The following is a 19,978-nucleotide window of genomic DNA, read 5'->3' as shown; positions in this document are numbered from 1 at the left end:
ATATTTACCTTTCAGAAACACACACATCTTTTTCATACACACCATGTTCATCGTTATAAACCAATCACAATCTGATACATATAGTCTCTTTGACGTTAATATTAGTTTTAAGATTACTTTTGTACAGGTAATTTGTTTTTGATTTTACACCAAGTTAGCGTAAAATTTCACAAATGCATTTCAATGCAAATTTTTACACAAATATATTATAAATATATTATAGTGCAAAATTTACAAAATACCGCAGTTTTTACTTGAATAAAACATAAAACAAATGTATAATCAAACTTAATATGAATGAATAAGTGCAAAATTTACGCAAACTTTCTGTAAGTGTTAAATTTTTACCAAATGTAGTTCATGTATATTATAAACTTCTCCACAAAGCATACATCATATTGTAAAATTACAAAATTACAGTGTAATCTTCTTAAACTTATTAGTTCCATACACCCATCCAGAATAATATATTTTTGTATTAATGGAATGGGAATTATCATTCATCAATATAAGTGTCTGGATGATCAAAGTCCAGATTAACAGTGATTAACTGTAAACAATCATCAAACACGTGTATCACAACATGATGGAGACAGTGAACTGTATCTTAGTCAACTAGTAGTATTTGGCTGTTACAATGATACATAGGCACCTAGTAACAATAACATCTCCTAAAACAATGTAATATGTAATGAAGGATACATCCTCACAACGAGTATCAGCGAAGGTTTTCTACTCCCTAACATTGAAATAATAATAATGATGATGCCACAAGCATGTAACAGTGTGTAGAATTACATAGATATTAAACTGTAAATACTGTGAAACATTTAAACAACCACACCTTAATGTACTCATCTCAATAACTGCAATTTCAGTTAATAAGAAGATTAATGAGATGTAAATCTTAGATTTTCTATGTGATCTCAGGCCAGGTTCACTTATTGATTCATCCTGTCATCCACACTCTCTTACACTCTCTTCCATACACTCAAGCAATCGGTAAATTAAATGCTATCTATTTTGTATCAATCTTGCAAACAAATAATTTACTTGGACATATGACATAAAAAACATTGATAAATGGTCAACAAAAAATATAAAGAATTAAATTATCAAGGCTTTATACAGCACTATAATACACAGAAAAAATAACGATAACTACAAATTTGCTGTTTGTATGAAAAAAAAATGATAAATAAAATACTGAGACATAATAATATTAATAGATTAGTTTTGTTCAAGATTTCATGTTGTTCTATCTCTGACTAAATATCAGCCCTTGTCAGATATTCCCAGATTTGGGTAAAGTATCACAATTTGTCATAGATTTTCAGATTTGAAATAGATATCACAACTTGCTTATTTGAATAACTGAATAAACTCAGTTATTTGTAATATATATCCTCCCCGTCACAGGTAATCCAGGTATCTCTATTCCAACTAAAGGATTCTTATATCCCGGTGTTCTTCTGCTGCTTAAACTAAATTTTCATACAAAAAACAATCTTGGATCAACATGTTTTCAATGACACATTTTAATTCATGCTGTTTTAATGTCTAATAATGAAATAGTTGTGAGCAAAGGTCTTTAGATTTTTCTTTAATTTTGATAAATATGAAGAAAAAAAAACAATAAAGGAATTCAATACCGCCCAGGGTTATACATTCACTTCCCATATGAGTATTTCTGCGTGGGCCACGGAGAACAAATATTTACTCTCAGGGCAGAACTTGACAACAGTCACCGAGTCATTGTGGCCAGTGAAATCCTGGAAACTTCCTTCATAATAATCCATCAGCTTCATCAGACGTTCTACAAAATTTTAAACAGGGAACTTATAAGGAAATTATTCAGCAAGAAGAGGTTATGAATATTATACTATTTTTTAATGCCAGTATTTTTTCCTGTATGAACAGCAGGCCCATTGGGCTTGTATTGCTCACCTGTTATACATCTCAAATCTGTGACCTTCAAATTGGTGCAAGTCAAATTTAGTTAAACAGGCTACATTGCATTACTCTTTACATTACTGATCTTTGTCTAAAGATTTCTTTTACCCCACACATCATAAAACTTTGTTGGTAGATTTTTACTTGATTTACTCATGCATCCTTCAAAGCTGGTCCAGGTCAGTAGTATAGCAGAAATATGCACTGGCTAAAATACTCTTTGTTGAATAACCTTTTGGAAACAATAGCCAATCTTTTTAAGGAAGTAGCTACAATGGATTACCATTAACACCCCTCCATAGTCATTAATAACTTCATATTAGCATCATGATTGACTTTATATCAATAGCCCCTAGAGATATAAATGACTTACCATTAGCCCCCAAAGTGATCAAGGAGGAATTGGGGCTCATATCCATACACGTTGCCCAGTGTGTCAGCGCTGAAGTCCGCACCACCTGTACAATAGTCATTACAACATAAGCTGGGAGGAGGCCATTGAGTTTTTGTATCATTGCATACAAGATGAAATGGAACTGAGAATATAATAAACTATTTAGCGGATTGATTTAAAAATCCCAATTACTTACTGTTCCTTTTTATATCCTAAACCTATTTCTTATTAGCTCCTCAGGTTTTCATTCATAACAAGATCTTCTCTAGAATTTCCAATTAGGGACAAACAGTCAGAAAATTGTGAAATGCTCATATCAACAACATTCTTTTGAATTCTTACAAAAAACACATTTAGTGTTTTATCTTGTACTGTGACCTAAAAGGTTAAAATGAACGTATACTCTATTGTGTGACAAAGGTTACAGTGAAGGTTTACGCTATTGTGTGAAAAAAGTTACAGTGAAGGTATACTCTAGAGTGTGACAAAGTTCACAGTGAAGGTATACTCTAGTGTGTGACAAAGGTTACGGTGAAGGTATACTCTTTTGTCTGACAAAGGTTACAGTGAAGGTATACTCTATTGTGTGACAAAGGTTACAGTGAAGGTATACTCTTTTGTGTGACAAAGGTTCAATGAAGGTTTACTCTATTGTGTGAAAAAAGTTACAGTGAAGGTATACTCTAGTGTCTGACAAAGGTTACAGTGAAGGTATACTCTATTGTGTGACAAAGGTTACAGTGAAGGTATACTATTGTGCGACAGAGGTTACAGTGAAGGTATACTCTATTGTGCGACAAAGGTTACAGTGAAGGTATACTCTATTGTGTGACAAAGGTTACAGTGAAGGTTTACTCTATTGTGTGACAAAGGTTACAGTGAAGGTTTACTCTATTGTGTGACAAAGGTTACAGTGAAGGTATACTCTTTTGTGTGACAAAGGTTACAGTGAAGGTATACTCTATTGTGTGACAAAGGTTACAGTGAAGGTATACTCTATTGTGTGACAAAGGTTTCCGTGAAGGTATACTCTATTGTGTGACAAAGGTTACAGTGAAGGTATAATCTATTGTGTGACAAAGGTTACAGGCATGAACATACCTTACGCTGTGACAGACTGTAAAACTGTACATGTTTCTGACTGCCATACCCCGTGTACACTATGATATCTTGCTCCTCCGGTGAAAACATGGCAAGACTTGGGGGCAGGTTACCAAATAAACCCTGGAAATTGCAAACAACAGAAGTGCTTATTCAACTCAGGTTGAAAAAAGACTTGAGATTCTGATCTTTATGCATGCATACCATTATATATATTTAAAAATATGAGAAAATTTACCTCTAGGAATATGATTAGCATTTATACAAAACAGAGAAATCTGACTGTACATTGCTCTCTACGTACCTGGTCTTGTTTGGAGATGACAGCACCATCTGGCGTAAATGCTGGGGCTGGGAAAGTCAGCCAATCTACTAGTTCACAGAAGTCCTTTGACCAGTCAGCTGACCAGACACTTACACGGCGATCAGCACTGGTGGCCAGCCACAACAGCGGGGCAGTGATACCTACATCCTGGTCCTAGTGATACAAAACAGTTGGTCAGTCATCACACTTAAATAGATTAGTCCCACAAAACAGTGGTCAGGTATTTACAGGTGTACAGTTATTACATTTTAATAGCATGGTAAAAGTAAACAGGTGAGCAGTTATTATAGGCAGACTGTTATTACAGCTGGCATTCATAACAGAAGGGCAGTTGTTAAAGGAGGTAGTTATTATAGATGGACATTTATTACAAATAGCAAGGTAATACAGATGGTAAGGTATTACAGAAATTTATTACAATTACAGGAATGCAGTTATCAAAGATGTCAGTTATTTCAGACAGTTTTTATAGGCAGGCAGTTATTATAGACGAGCAGTATATTAATGATAGTTGTAAATCACTTTTTTTTCTGTTATATAAAATAACAATATATATCAAAATAAATCCTTTCAAAAGAGGATTGACATATTCCCGAATTAAGCCTACAGGTATTGTTCATGAGTATGAAAAAAACAAAAAATAGAATAGATAAAGAATTCAGTAAAATATGAGATTTACAACAAGTACAAGAAAACTGCTATTAAAAATATCCTGAATGTATCAAAATGACTTGGCTTGTGTACCTGTTTGTCTGTGACATCAATGTTGGTGATGGGGGCACCCTTATGGTCATTGATGACTCGGACAGTCATTCCTGTTGTGGGACTGCTGACTGCGATCAGGCCATCACTTCCTCCAGATATTATCATACGCCCTGAACAACCAATCAAAACCATGTGATGTTTAGGGATAAATATCAATATTATTTCATTAAATGAGATCATACCCTCCAAAATCCTGTTTCTTCTAGTTACACCACAGTTTTGTAAAGACTAATTCCCCTAACGAAAGAGGGATGTGGCACCCACCAATGAAAGATCATAGAATGTTGCTGTTAGGCGGATTCTTTTTCTTTTCTTGCACAAGCGCATGTACTGATGTACAAAGCATATTATGATATTTAAGTTGCAAAATAATATTTCAGAGGCTTTTACTATGCTAGATTTTTTGAAATTTTCAAATAGAATCAAGCACAACTTTAAAGGGGATCATGCATAACAAGTTCCATCATATGATTTCATCTGTATTTTCCAAGAAATAGTGATAGTGAAACTCAACTTTGTCTGGCACTTAGCCTGGCACCTACCATCAGAGGAGAAACTAATAGCAGTAACAGCGACAGCATGAGGGTGCATCTTTAGGACCATCTCCACCTTATTGGGGTCAAAAAGGCGCACAGTGCCGTCGCTGTATCCAGACACCAGTGGAGGCAGCTGGTGGTTTTCTAGGTGTTGATGGGCCAACACAGGAGCCTCCTGCAGGTTACTCACGGTAGTCATGGTGACAATGTCCGGACCAGAGGGGGCAAATGCAACACAGGTGCAAGACTGAGAAACAGAAAAACAAAAAGCAATGAAATTTCAACTTTCATAGTGAGCTCTGCATACAAGTTTTGCATAATTTAATCATTATTGTTGTACAAATATATTGAGTATATTTAGGTTAAAAAGAATGGTTTCATGTAGAAATCTCAAATCAAAACCATTCTGCATCATGTCCTCGTTAGAGATATCCCCATACTTGACATTCCCAGCAAGTTAAGCTGCCATCAGATGAGCCTTTAAAGAATGATAATCAATCACAGACAGACTGACAGGTGAGAAGAAAAAATATAACTAAATTTTAAAGTAAATGGTATAAAAATGTTCACAATAGCTGTACAACACAGAAACCGTGTGAAAGGCTGGAAAACCTACCTGATCTCTGACCTGGAACTGTAGCAGCTGTTCCCGGTCCTCCACTGACCAGACACGCAGACTTCCGTCATTAGCACATGATGCTACATGGGAACTACTGCAGGAAGACAGGCCGTTCACCTGGAAAACACATTAAGACCTAATACCAGGCATTCACTTGGCATACACATACATCACACTAAGATCTAATAAAGGCCGTATCAAAAACAGCTTGGTCATTCACAAAGTGAATCCAAAAGTTAATTTATTTATTACTTACCCTGGACATGTGACTTCAATCATTACTAACCCTGGAAAGTGACTTCATTACAAATTCTGGATATGTGACTGCATTAATTACCTACCCTGGACATGTGACCTCTATCATTACCTACCCTGGACATGTGACCTCAATTGTTACCTAACCTGGACATGTGACCTCTATCATTACCTACCTTTGATATGTGACCTCTATCATTACCTACCCTACACATGTGACCTCTATCATTACCTACCCTACACATGTGACCTCAATCATTAACTACCCTACACATGTGACCTCAATCATTACCTACCTTTGACATGTGACCTCAATCATTACCTACCCTGGACATGTGACCTCGATCATTACCTACCCTAGACATGTGACCTCTATCATTACCTACCCTACACATGTGACCTCAATCATTACCTACCCTTGACATGTGACCTCAATCGTTACCTACCCTGGACATGTGACCTCTATCATTACCTACCCTGGACATGTGTCCTCTATCATTACCTACCCTGGACATGTGACCTCAATCATTACCTACCCTTGACATGTGACCTCAATCGTTACCTACCCTGGACATGTGACCTCTATCATTACCTACCCTGGACATGTGACCTCAATCGTTACCTACCTTTGACATGTGACCTCAATTATTACCTTCCCTGGACATGTGACCTCTATCATTGCCTCCCCTGGACATGTGACCTCTATCATTACCTACCCTGGACATGTGACCTCAATTGTTACCTACCCTAGACATGCGACCTCAATCATTACCTACCCTGGACATGCGACCTCAATCATTACCTACCCTGGACATGTGACCTCTATCATTACCTACCCTACACATGTGACCTCAATCATTACCTACCCTGGACATGTGACCTCAATCGTACCCTTCACATGTCACCTCAATCATTACCTACCCTGGACATGTGACCTCTATCATTCCCTACCCTGGACATGTGACCTCTATCATTCCCTACCCTGGACATGTGACCTCTATCATTCCCTACCCTGGACATGTGACCTCTATCATTACCACCCCTGGACATGTGACCTCTATCATTACCACCCCTGGACATGTGACCTCTATCATTACCTACCCTGGACATGTGACCTCTATCATTACTTACCCTGGACATGTGACCTCAATCGTTACCTACCTTTGACATGTGACCTCAAGCATTACCTACCTTTGACATGTGACCTCAATCGTTACCTACCTTTGACATGTGACCTCAATCGTTACCTACCTTTGACTTGTGACCTTAATCATTACCTACCTTTGACATGTGACCTCAATCATTACCTACCCTGGACAGGTGACCTCTATCATTACCTACCCTGGACATGTGACCTCTATCATTACCTACCCTTGACATATGACTTGACACAAGACGGATACTTGTTCTCTCTGGCCAGTTGATGTACCACAGTGTGCCTGAACTTGTACCAACAATTCCCTGTAACCACACCAATAAAAATTACAGAAATAGCAGTAACATTAACAAAGTACAGAACAAAAAAAATGCAGTTTTACTTCTGCCTTTTTTGCCCTTTAAATGAGGGTGAATTTATTCTGACAACAACTGCTTAACATACTATATAGTCATTGCCTGTAAAAGGCAAAATTAACGCTGGTTGAATATGGATTTTATCAGTGAAGGACAAAAGTTTGACTGGACAAACATTTCCCTGTATACAGTAAAATGGTGTTGTAGCTACAAGTCACAAGTAAATCACAAATCAGTGGCCTTACCATATCCAGTGCCTCATCAAATGCTAGAGACACAACCTCTCCATCCACATTCATTTCATCCTCCATAGTCAAGCCGCCTCCTCGCATGTTATTGTGTTCCCCGGGAAGTCGCATCTCTCCTACACCCACGATGGACCACATTCTTAGATTGCGTCCTGTACTTCCTGTCAGCAGACGGCCACCACGACATACCAAGGCACCTACACACAAGATTTAATAAATCATAAACATGTAGCAAGTAAGGCCTTTCATTGAAATACATATAGCAATTCAAGGCTGTCACACAATATACATAAAGCAGTTCAAAGGTTAGATTTCTGACAAGGCCAATCAGATGTATATCCTTACCTATCACTGACTAGTGACCAGACAGGTCAGATATACACCTGTATTTACCTATCACTGACCAGGCTGGTCAGATATACACCTGTATTTACCTATCACTGACAAGGCTGGTCAGATATACACCTGCATTTACCTATTACTGACAAGGCTGGTCAGATATACACCTATATTTACCTATCATTGACCAGGCTAGTCAGATATACACCTGTATTTACCTATCACTGACCAGGCTGGTCAGATATACACCTGTATTTACCTATTACTGACCAGGCTGGGTACACCTATCCTTACCTATCTCACAGTTGTCTGCCTCCCAGTGTATGAAGCATGTGTTGTGACGGGTATCCCAGGCAGACACCTTGCCGTTGTTAGTTGATACATAAAGCGTGCTGTCCCCTGCGTACACCATTGATGTGAAGTCTACTGATTGGCTCCCCTTTATAAAAATAATTACAGCAGGTTATACCAGCAATATCATTCATTACAGAATCATTGCAATTAATGTCACTTTACTTGTGTGTAATATCGTGTTCTTGTTTTTAGTTTTATTATCAGGTCTATTGAATCATGCTAAATTATAATCAAAACTTGACTGTGTTGAGAAGGTCACACAGTAAACACTGATGGGACAATCAAATAGCAATATTTACCATGTGGTGAGTCTGCATCAGTTCCTCTGGAACATCTGCCTCATGGACATTGAGACACACTTCACTGGAGGTTTCGTCCAGGAGCCAAAACAACACTGTGCCATTCTCTCCCACAGACGCGAACTCATTGACAGTGTAGGGGTCCCACTTGAGCTCATGGATAGGGCTGGTCACTCTCGAACTTGTCAGTATCTCATAGTCGTATGTACTCCATACAACCACACAGCAGTCTTTGTAGTCACCTTGAACACATAGATACAGAATGTTCACTCACCTAGAACACATAGATACAGAATGTTCATTCAACTATAACACAGGAATACATTAGGTACAGTCACCGATAACAAAGGGACTACATACCTAAAACATGATACTAGAAAATATAGCCTCCATGTTCTCATGGAGAAAACAGGGATACAGAATGTTCACTCACCTATAACACAGGAATACAATAAGTTGTGTCAACTAGAAAACAGGGATACAAGGGTAGTCATTTAGAAAACAGGGATACAATGGTATCATCTAAAACACAGAGATACAGGGAAGCCACCTATGACACAGGGATACAGAAAGTTAGCCACCTAGAGTACAGGGATACAGGAAGCTAGTCACCTAGAACACAGGGATACAGGAAGTTAGCCACCTAGAACACAGGGATACAGGAAGTTAGCCACCTAGAGCACAGGGATACAGGAAGCTAGTCACCTAGGACACAGGGATACAGGAAGCTAGTCACCTAGAACTCAGGGACACAGGAAGCTAGTCACCTAGAACACAGGGATACAGAAAGTTAGTCAACAAGAACACAGGGATACAGGAAGTTAGCCCCCTAGAGCACAGGGATACAGGAAGCTAGTCACCTAGAGCACAGGGATACAGGAAGCTAGTCACCTAGAACACAGGGATACAGGAAGCTAGACACCTAGAACTCAGGGACACAGGAAGCTAGTCACCTAGAACACAGGGATACAGAAAGTTAGTCACCTAGAACACAGGGATACAGGAAGTGAGCCACTTAGAACACAGGGATACAGGGTAGCCACCTATGACACAGGGATACAGGTATTTAGCCACCTAGAACATAGGGATTCAGAAAGCTAGTCACCTAGAACACAGGGACACAGGAAGCTAGTCACCTAGAACACAGGGATACAGGAAGTGAGCCACCTAGAACACAGGGATACATAAAGCTAGTCAACTAGAACACAGGGATACAAGAAGTTAGTCACCTAAAACACAGGGACACAGAAGCTAGTCACCTAGAACACAGAAATACAGGAAGTTTAGCCTCCTAATACAAGGAATACAGATGAAGTCTCCTAGAAGACAGGAATAAAGTAGTTAAAATCACCTTCAATGTCAGGCAAGTTCAGGGGATCATGTTACAGTCACTGTCTGTTTTAGCAATATATTTTGGTACTTACCAACCGATATGAGGAAGCGGTCATCACGGGAATACGCCAGGGACACAATGTCATGTTCATGGTGCTGTAGGACTTTGTGACACACCATGTCCTTTAGATTCCACAGGCAGATTTGACTGGCAGACAGACCAAAGGAACCACTGGCAGAGGCCAACACCTAAAACAATAAATCAATGGTCTGACACACTTTTCCATCCTAACAAACATAAAGGTATCTTCTGTGTGAAGTGCAATAAGCTAAACATAGGCGTTCTAAGGCCAGGTTATAGAATCTCTCCCCTAGTGTTCTTCAAAAGAATTTCAAGATAGCCAGGTGGTTAGAAAAAACAATGGTACATATCTTTTGCACAGATATACCCTGATTTGTTTTCTTTTTACAAAATTAACCCAAACCATTGGAGGTCATAATATTTATTTAGTTTTGATAAAATGAAATCAAATATAGATAAGTAAATTTATAGAATTTATATCCCCTGCTTTCAGGACAAAGTTAAAGCCCTGGTCTATTGTTGAGGTTTGGCGTAAACATTGTAACCTATATTTATAATTTGGTCAATGTGAATCTACATTCTAAGTTTCTTTAAAATCTGACATTTTTTTAAAAAGTTACTGATAACAGATTGGAAACCAATTAACTGAACAGAATATGGAAGCCTCATTAATTATACATAGGTTTCCACACATCACAACAGTGATGAAACTTATCCCAAGACTTGACATTATATCATTATATGCATAGCATAAAGTGTATAGACATACAGAAAAAAACAAATAATTAGTATCATCATTTTGTCAGAAAAGCTGGGTAAAATAAATGGGTATAACCGAAATACAACTGGATAAACAGGTTTCAACTTAGTTTCCTCAAGGGATGCGCCAGTTAAAATGGCTTAAGGAGCACATGTGTTTACCTGGCAATCGTTCTGTAAGGCCAGGGTCGAGATCTCCTCCACATGTCCAGTTAGATGTCTCTGCTGTCCAGTGTTCAGGTCCTCCACAACCACCAGACAGCCACAAGTATAGGCAAACAGACCTGTACAAATAAGTGTAGGCAAACTGACCTGTTCAAATAGGTATAGGCAAACAGATCTGTACAAATAAGTGTAGGCAAACTGACCTGTACAAATAAGTGTAGGCAAACTGACCTGTACAAATAGGTATAGGCAAACAGACCTGTACAAATAAGTGTAGGCAAACTGACCTGTACAAACAGGTATAGGCAAACAGAGCTGTACAAATAGGTATAGGCAAACAAACCTGTACAAATAGGTATAGACAAACAGACCTGTACAAATAATTGTAGGCAAACAGGCCTGTACAAATAAGTGTAGGAAAACTGACCTGTACAAATAGGTATAGGCAAACAGACCTGTACAAATAGGTATAGGCAAACAGACCTGTACAAGTAAGTGTAGGCAAACAGACCTGTACAAATAAGTGTAGACAAACAGACCTGTACAAATAATTGTAGGCAAACAGACCTGTACAAATAAGTGTAGGAAAACTGACCTGTACAAATAGGTATAGGCAAACAGACCTGTACAAATAAGTGTAGGCAACCAAATCTGTGAAATCAAGTGTATTTGACAAACTTGATATAATCCTGTATCCAAGAAAGTTAAGGGCCAAATATCAGCTAGACAAGGGTCATTTAAGGACAAGCCTGGTTTGGTTTCGGAGGGAAACAGGAGTACCTGGGGAAAAACCACCCATGCCTTAAGCACATAGACACAGATATGGAGTACACGTGGCTACTATGTCAGCTGAATCAGATATAGGTTGTGTCTTTGTAAGACCTTACCGTGTCTTACCAGTCAGATATAGGTTGTGTCTTTGTAAGACCTTGTCGTGTCTTACCAGTCAGATATAGGTTGTGTCTTTGTAAGACCTTACTGTGTCTTACCAGTAAGATATAGGTTGTGTCTTTGTAAGACCTTACTGTGTCTTACCAGTCAGATAAAGGTTGTGTCTTTGTAAGACCTTACTGTATCAGGCCAGTCAGATATAGATTGTGTCTTTGTAAGAACTTACTGTGTTAGGCCAGTCAGATATAGATTGTGTCTTTGTAAGACCTTACTGTATCAGGGCAGTCAGATATAGGTTGTGTCTTTGTAAGACCTTACTGTATCAGGTCAGTCAGATATAGGTTGTGGCTTTGTAAGACCTTACCGTGTCTTACCAGTCAGATATAGGTTGTGTCTTTGTAAGACCTTACCGTGTCTTACCAGTCAGATATAGGTTGTGTTTTTGTAAGAACTTACTGTGTCAGGCCAGTCAGATATAGATTGTGTCTTTGTAAGACCTTACTGTGTCTGTCCAGTCAGATATAGATTGTGTGTTTGTAAGACCTTACTGTATCAGACCAGTCAGATATAGATTGTGTCTTTGTAAGAACTTACTGTATCAGGCCAGTCAGATATAGATTGTGTCTTTGTAAGAACTTACTGTATCAGGCCAGTCAGATATAGATTGTGTGTTTGTAAGAACTTACTGTATCAGGCCAGTCAGATATAGATTGTGTGTTTGTAAGAACTTACTGTATCAGGCCAGTCAGATATAGATTGTGTGTTTGTAAGAACTTACTGTGTCTGGCCAGTCAGATATAGATTGTGTCTTTGTAAGACCTTACTGTATCAGGCCAGTCAGATATAGATTGTGTGTTTGTAAGACCTTACTGTATCAGGCCAGTCAGATATAGATTGTGTGTTTGTAAGAACTTACTGTATCAGGCCAGTCAGATATAGATTGTGTGTTTGTAAGAACTTACTGTATCAGGCCAGTCAGATATAGGTTGTGTCTTTGTAAGAACTTACTGTATCAGGCTAGTCAGATATAGGTTGTGTTTTTGTAAGAACTTACTGTGTCAGGCCAGTCAGATATATATTGTGTGTTTGTAAGAACTTACTGTGTCTGGCCAATCAGATATAGGTTGTGTCTTTTTAAGACCTTACTGTATCTGGCCAGTCAGATATAGATTGTGTGTTTGTAAGACCTTACTGTATCAGGCCAGTCAGATATAGATTGTGTGTTTGTAAGAACTTACTGTGTCAGGCCAGTCAGATATAGATTGTGTTGTTGTAGATACCTACCTGTGTCAGGTTGCCACACCATATTGCCTCTACCGTTTCCATTGTAGCCAATCACAGACTTGAGCTTTAGACCTGCCTGGTTCGGAGGGGCTGTATATCGTCTCTGTCAAAGAAGGAAATTTGGAGTAAGAATAGAGCACCCACATCTCTGATGCAGAGCCCCAATTAACTTTACTTCAAAGAAAAGAAAAGTACTAAAAAGTATCTGGCTCACATTCATGAAATACTTCACAATATTTTATGATATTCCTGCATCAAAGATACTGAGAAAAGAGTATAAAATAGACAGGTAAGGGAGCATCTAAGATACAGTAAAATAGTATCTAAGAGACAGCAAGATGGGTAAGGAAATATCTAAGAGACAATTAAGGGTAATATGGAAAAACACCTGTGCCATGCCATAGGTCTGTTCCCGCTGCTGGAAGTGTTTGTGTGAGGAGGGTTTCACAGCCTCTCCTTCTCTCCTTGCTCCAGGACTTCCCACAGGGGCCTTCTTCCCTGGACGCTTTCCCATACTGAACTGTTTGTGTTTTTGACGCTGAGGACTAGGTGCAAGTGGTTCAACCCCAACATCCTCATCCTGTAATCAAAACAAAAGTAAATATCACCCTGTAAAGAAAACACAGGTCATACAACCTCAACAATCTCATTCTGTAAACAAAGCACAGGTGATACCGCCTTTATGATTCTTTGAATAACTATGGATTGAGAAACATCATTCTCATTCTACTATATAGTTATTCCCCATTCATTCATACTAAAGCCATCGTCAGCGACAGATTCCCAATGTGTTTACTTAAGTTATCAGTTCAGTTGCCTTCAGTTGTCAGTTCTGGCAGGCAGTTTTCAGGATGTTTCAATGCTAATGTAAAAATGAACACCCTTAACCCATGTACACATAATAATTACAGATACTTGACAACTGTACACCTGAATACAGACATGTGACCTCTGTACACCTGAAAACAGAGGTCACTTGTCTGTTTTCAGGGGTACAGAGGTCACATGTCTGTATTCAGGTGTACAGATGTCACATGTCTGTATTCAGGTGTACAGATACTTGACAACTGTACACCTGAATACAGACATGTTACCTCTGTACACCTGACTACAGACATGTGACTTCTGTACACCTGAATACAGACATGTGACCTCTGTACAACTGAATACAGACATGTGACCTCTGTACACCTGAAAACAGACAAGTGACCTCTGTACACCTGAAAACAGACATGTGACCTCTGTACACCTTTACCTCTGTACACCTGACTACAGACCCTAAATACAGTTATGTGACCTCTGTACACCTGAATACAGACATGTGACCTCTGTACCCCTGAATACAGACATGTGACTTCTGTACACCTGAATAAAGACATGTGACCTCTGTACACCTGAATACAGACATGTGACCTCTATACACCTGAATACAGTTATGTGACCTCTGTACACCTAAAAACAGACAAGTGACCTCTGTACACCTGAAAACAGACATGTGACCTCTGTACACCTGAATACAGACATGTGACTTCTGTACACCTGACTACAGACATGTGACTTCTGTACACCTGAAAACAGACATGTGACCTCTGTACACCTTAATACAGACATGTGACCTCTGTACACCTGAATACAGTCATGTGACCTCTGTACACCTGAATACAGACATGTGACTTCTGTACACCTGAATACAGACATGTGACTTCTGTACACCTGGATACAGACATGTGACCTCTGTACACCTGAATACAGAAATGTGACCTCTGTACACCTGAATACAGACATGTGACTTCTGTAAACCTGAATACAGACATGTGACTTCTGTACACCTGAATAAAGACATGTGACCTCTGTACACCTGAATACAGACAGTGACCTCTGTACACCTGAATACAGACATGTGACCTCTGTACACCTGAATACCGACAGTGACCTCTGTACACCTGAATACAGACATGTGACCTCTGTACACCTGAATACAGTCATGTGACCTCTGTACACCTAAATACAGTTATGTGACCTCTGTACACCTGAATACAGTCATGTGACCTCTGTACACCTGAATACAGACATGTGACTTCTGTACACCTGAATAAAGACATGTGACCTCTGTACACCTGAATACAGACTGTGACCTCTGTACACCTGAATAGTCATGTGACCTCTGTACACATGAATACAGACATGTGACTTCTGTATACCTGAATACATATACAGACATGTGACCTCTGTACACATAAATAGTCTCGTGACCTCTGTACACCTGAATAGTCATGTGACCTCTGTACACATGAATAGACATGTGACATCTGTACACATGAATACAGACATTTGACCTCTGTACACCTGAATACAGACATGTGACCTCTGTTCACCTGAATACAGACATGTGACCTCTGTACACATGAATACAGACATGTGACCTCTGTACACCTGAACACAGACATGTGACCTCTGTACACTTGTAGACTCTCAATCATTTTCAATGTGAAGACTTACAGACTCTTGACTACTGTCTTCATGCTTCTCTGTGAATGCTGTCTTCAGTTTTGGACCGATTAAAATTGCTTCCCTCTCTGATGTTCCAGTCACCAAATCATCATCTGCTAAACATGTTAAAACACACATTTAGGAAGGCGTTCTTGATGTTATTTTCAAAGAAATCATTAAAGCTGTAAAGCTCTTGGGCCTATACATTTAAACTGTTGCAATGAAATATTTGTAAGACTTCTCAAATTTTAAAAGCAATGTAAATCACTTACATTTCACAGGATATTTTTACTTATACATAATTTGTCATTAATTTGTAAGTTGATCAAGAATTCATAAATCTTGTTATGTTGTGATATTTACTCAGAAACAAGGGGTTTGTATATACATGTACATTATTCTCCAGCAAAATCTACTCCATGGGAGTTCACTTTTGCAGCAAAGCGCAAGAGCAAACATTCATTATAGGTAAAAGAATGTACACTAGCTTTAAAGTGACTGTAAATGATGTATTGACTGCGTGGCTAACCTTCATTAGAAGCCTTATGTATGGAGCTAAGATCCTCGATGCGACTACTAGAGTTGTAGCTGATTGGTCGAGGTGGTGATCGCCTTGGTAGCTCAAGATATGACGTTTCCTCTAAACTTCGTTCAAGAATATCATCTATGCTGTTGTCTACATGAAAGATAAAGTACATCCAATTTCATTAAAACTTGTGCCAAAGACACTTGTACACAATATGTTAAGACTAATCAGCTACTGGTACACAATACATTAAAACTTAGCAACAGAAACTTGTACATATTAATCAAAAAGAAGACTTTTAAAGATTTAAGTTTATTTCCTCCATTTTGCCCCATCCCTCTGTTCCTAGTTCTGGACTAGAAACACTTCAAAGGAAAATTTAAAGGACAAACAGCCCAAGTGAGCTTACTAAATCAGATATAGGTAGCCATGGAAACAGGTGTAATACATTAGATCAGATGTAGGTAGCCATGGTAACTAGTGTAATACATTAGATCAGATGTAGGTAGCGATGGTAACTAGTGTAATACATTAGATACATCAGATGTAACTGGCTAAGGTGACTATTGGCCTTGTCATTTTATACTTACTTGTCCTGTCCCGTTGTAGTTGCATGTAGTCTTTTTCAGCGTACTCACGACCCCTGAAACAAAATGGTGACAATCAACTCATACAGAGCTCAAATTATTCTTTTCTATTGTTATACATAATATTCGATCCAGACTTGATTTCTGATGGAATTGAAGAACTGTAACACCTGTATAAAGTTTGTAATGGATTGTTTACTCACTGTACTGAGTAAGGGGTAACTTACCACACAATGGAGCAGCTGATCTCTACAGAGGAGAAAGTGATTCACCTCATGGACGTTTGAAGCAACTCACTCAATCAAGAAGCACCGACTCCATGCATTTAAGCATTAAATCTTGATTTGCAGTTCATGTTGAATTTGTTTCAAGACCAATTCAATTCATCACCCCATGAAACCGACCAAAGCAATTCTGATAGTTTGTCCCAGGTTCTGGAGCTTGTGCAAGTTTACGTATAGATGTAATTTAAACAAAAATATAGTCTGTCATTGTAGGACCATCATACAATATGATGGTATGTGTTGATAGTTCAATACAGCCAAATTATGTAGAAACAAAACACATAACCATATTTTAAATGCTATATTTACTTTTTGTTGATGATTTCATAAGATATCAAATTTTCTGACATGTCATCGCAAAAGACTAATGTCTAGACGCGGTGGGCAGGCTCAGCTGCGAGTCTACAGCAGCCATATTTTAACTAGCTCGAAGTGGAGAGCCACTAAATTTCAAGGTTCTGTATCTTCTGGAATGTGAAGCTGCAGTAATTGAATGTTGAATTAGACAGGAAACCATACGTGGCTTGAAAGTACGAAACAATTTCATATAGCGGTTGGCTGTTCAACTGCATTTCATATAAGACAGGACCACATGGATCTACGTTGTTTTCGATTTGTACCAGGGGTTGATACCGACACAAGAGGCAAAATGGGTAGCTGGAAGGAGAATTTCTAGGGCAGTACATGACTTGTCACTACCGCCAGCAAACGTGAGCTGATTGATCGATTTTGGTTGTTTGAACAATTTCTTGTGTAGCTTCAATAAAAATGTAGTCTCATCAAGTGGTATCTTCTTTGTTAAAACATGTCAATAATTATCTCCCGTCGCAAAATCATACGCACAGGCATTGTTAATCTGGTCAAATTCATCGTTAAATGAAACAGGTTACATTTGTTAGTAGCAACTTGAGTAGGAATTGAAATATTTAAGGGTGAACAATTTTACTGAAGAGGTGGTAACTGACTTTTTGTTGAGAAACTGATTGATCTACACAAGAAGACTGACTTGTCTTTTGAACAAGAAGTGACTACTTCCATTAAAGTGGTTTATAGAAAGGAGTGACCTACTTCACTAATGAGGGGCTGGTTTGTTCTACTTAGGAAGGATGATTTATCCCACTGAGGAGGAAGAGACTCATTTCATTGACAAATAACTTATTCCAATGAGGAGTGGAAATCTACTCTACTGTTGAGGGGGTAATTTACTCTACTGGATAGAAAGTTAATCTTCTCACAAAGGAGTGACTACTACATTTAAAACAGATTGATTCACCCCTCTGAGGGATGATTCAGAGGGGTGACTCATGCCGCTAAACAAGAGACAGGGTAATGTTCTGAGGAGGGGGTGAACTAAGAGACTGAGATTTGACTCGTATACAGAGAGATGACTTATGAGGAGGTGGGCATTACTGTTCTAATCAGGTGACTTGTTTTTACTGAGAGGTGACTCACAGGAGCAGTGGCTCACTCTACTGAAAGCTGAGTTACTTCGCTGGGGACACTTGATTTGCTCTACTGTGGGTATTACTGTTCTAAAGAGGTGACATATTTTACTAAGGTGTGACTCAATCTACTGTGCAGTGGTGACACTTTCTATTAAGCAAGCATTTTGATCAAATGAGGGGATATATCACCCTACTAAGTACATGGTGACTTAGTCTTGAGGAAGTGATGACTTCCTCCACTGAGAGGGGACTCTTTGCTGAAAAGATGGTGATTCCATCCACCAAAATCTGACTAACTTGACAAGGGAGGGAGAGACTTACTCAATTGGAGACGGGGGCTTGGAAGCCATGAAATCCCAGACATAAATTGCCTCTCCAACGCTCAGCAAACCCTGGCCATCAGGGGTGAAGAGGATCTTGCTCACATTCTCCGAGTGGCCTATAAAGACCTGAGAATAAAATAACAGGGCTGTTATTGTTAATTATTACCACACAGGGTAGGCATGCTACAAAGAGCTCTAGTCTGCCCCAACAGAACATCATGTTAAACATACTGATGGTTTGTAAACAAACAAATTTTAGGAAACTGTATCTCAAAAGAAAAAATCCTATGTATAATATTCATGTTATAAATAAATGAAAATACAACATCTGAAGCCAGAATTTGACAAAATTTATCCCAACTAATTTTTCATCATGGGTATAGTTAACTGCAGAGAAACAATACTAGTTGTTAAGTTAGTTAGCTGATTAGGGAGATACAACAGTTAAAGCTTACTAGCTGACTAGGGAGATACAACAGTTAAAGCTTACTAGCTGACTAGGGAGATACAACAGTTAAAGCTTACTAGCTGACTAGGGAGATACAACAGTTAAAGCTTACTAGCTGACTAGGGAGATACAACAGTTAAAGCTTACTAGCTGACTAGGGAGATACAACAGTTAAAGCTTACTAGCTGACTAGGGAGATACAACAGTTAAAGCTTACTAGCTGACTAGGGAGATACAACAGTTAAAGCTTACTAGCTGACTAGGGAGATACAACAGTTAAAGCTTACTAGCTGACTAGGGAGATACAACAGTTAAAGCTTACTAGCTGACTAGGGAGATACAACAGTTAAAGCTTACTAGCTGACTAGGGAGATACAACAGTTAAAGCTTACTAGCTGACTAGGGAGATACAACAGTTAAAGCTTACTAGCTGACTAGGGAGATACAACAGTTAAAGCTTACTAGCTGACTAGGGAGATACAACAGTTAAAGCTTACTAGCTGACTAGGGAGATACAACAGTTAAAGCTTACTAGCTGACTAGGGAGATACAACAGTTAAAGCTTACTAGCTGACTAGGGAGATACAACAGTTAAAGCTTACTAGCTGACTAGGGAGATACAACAGTTAAAGCTTACTAGCTGACTAGGGAGATACAACAGT

At 38.8% G+C, this 19,978-nt stretch overlaps 1 protein-coding gene across 2 annotated transcripts in view; it reads right to left on the bottom strand.

The window, feature by feature from the left end:
* Positions 1–229: 229 nt before the first annotated feature.
* LOC110447462 (WD repeat-containing protein 90-like) overlaps positions 230–19,978 on the bottom strand; it is a 43,625-nt gene continuing 23,876 nt past the window's right edge. Inside the window, exons 24-42 of one of the 2 annotated variants that reach the window (XM_021493172.1) lie at positions 18,867–18,994; positions 16,820–16,872; positions 16,233–16,379; positions 15,713–15,819; positions 13,602–13,793; positions 13,214–13,316; positions 11,036–11,157; positions 10,125–10,281; positions 8,701–8,942; positions 8,342–8,486; positions 7,706–7,905; positions 7,320–7,409; positions 5,691–5,810; positions 5,081–5,321; positions 4,518–4,648; positions 3,753–3,926; positions 3,449–3,571; positions 2,327–2,411; positions 230–1,816 (exon numbers count right to left, since the gene is read on the bottom strand). In XM_021493172.1, the coding sequence (XP_021348847.1) occupies positions 1,662–1,816; positions 2,327–2,411; positions 3,449–3,571; positions 3,753–3,926; positions 4,518–4,648; positions 5,081–5,321; positions 5,691–5,810; positions 7,320–7,409; positions 7,706–7,905; positions 8,342–8,486; positions 8,701–8,942; positions 10,125–10,281; positions 11,036–11,157; positions 13,214–13,316; positions 13,602–13,793; positions 15,713–15,819; positions 16,233–16,379; positions 16,820–16,872; positions 18,867–18,994 (2,715 nt within the window). In that variant the 3' untranslated portion in view covers positions 230–1,661. The remainder of the gene's footprint in view (positions 1,817–2,326; positions 2,412–3,448; positions 3,572–3,752; positions 3,927–4,517; positions 4,649–5,080; positions 5,322–5,690; positions 5,811–7,319; positions 7,410–7,705; positions 7,906–8,341; positions 8,487–8,700; positions 8,943–10,124; positions 10,282–11,035; positions 11,158–13,213; positions 13,317–13,601; positions 13,794–15,712; positions 15,820–16,232; positions 16,380–16,819; positions 16,873–18,866; positions 18,995–19,978) is intronic. The other variant, XM_021493173.1, reaches the window with a different exon arrangement.

Source organism: Mizuhopecten yessoensis, unplaced genomic scaffold (assembly GCF_002113885.1).
Source record: "Mizuhopecten yessoensis strain PY_sf001 unplaced genomic scaffold, ASM211388v2 scaffold3427, whole genome shotgun sequence".
Lineage (NCBI taxonomy): Eukaryota > Metazoa > Mollusca > Bivalvia > Pectinida > Pectinidae > Mizuhopecten > Mizuhopecten yessoensis.
Note: the sequence above shows the minus strand (reverse complement) of the source record. Positions and strands in the feature narration are given on the sequence as shown.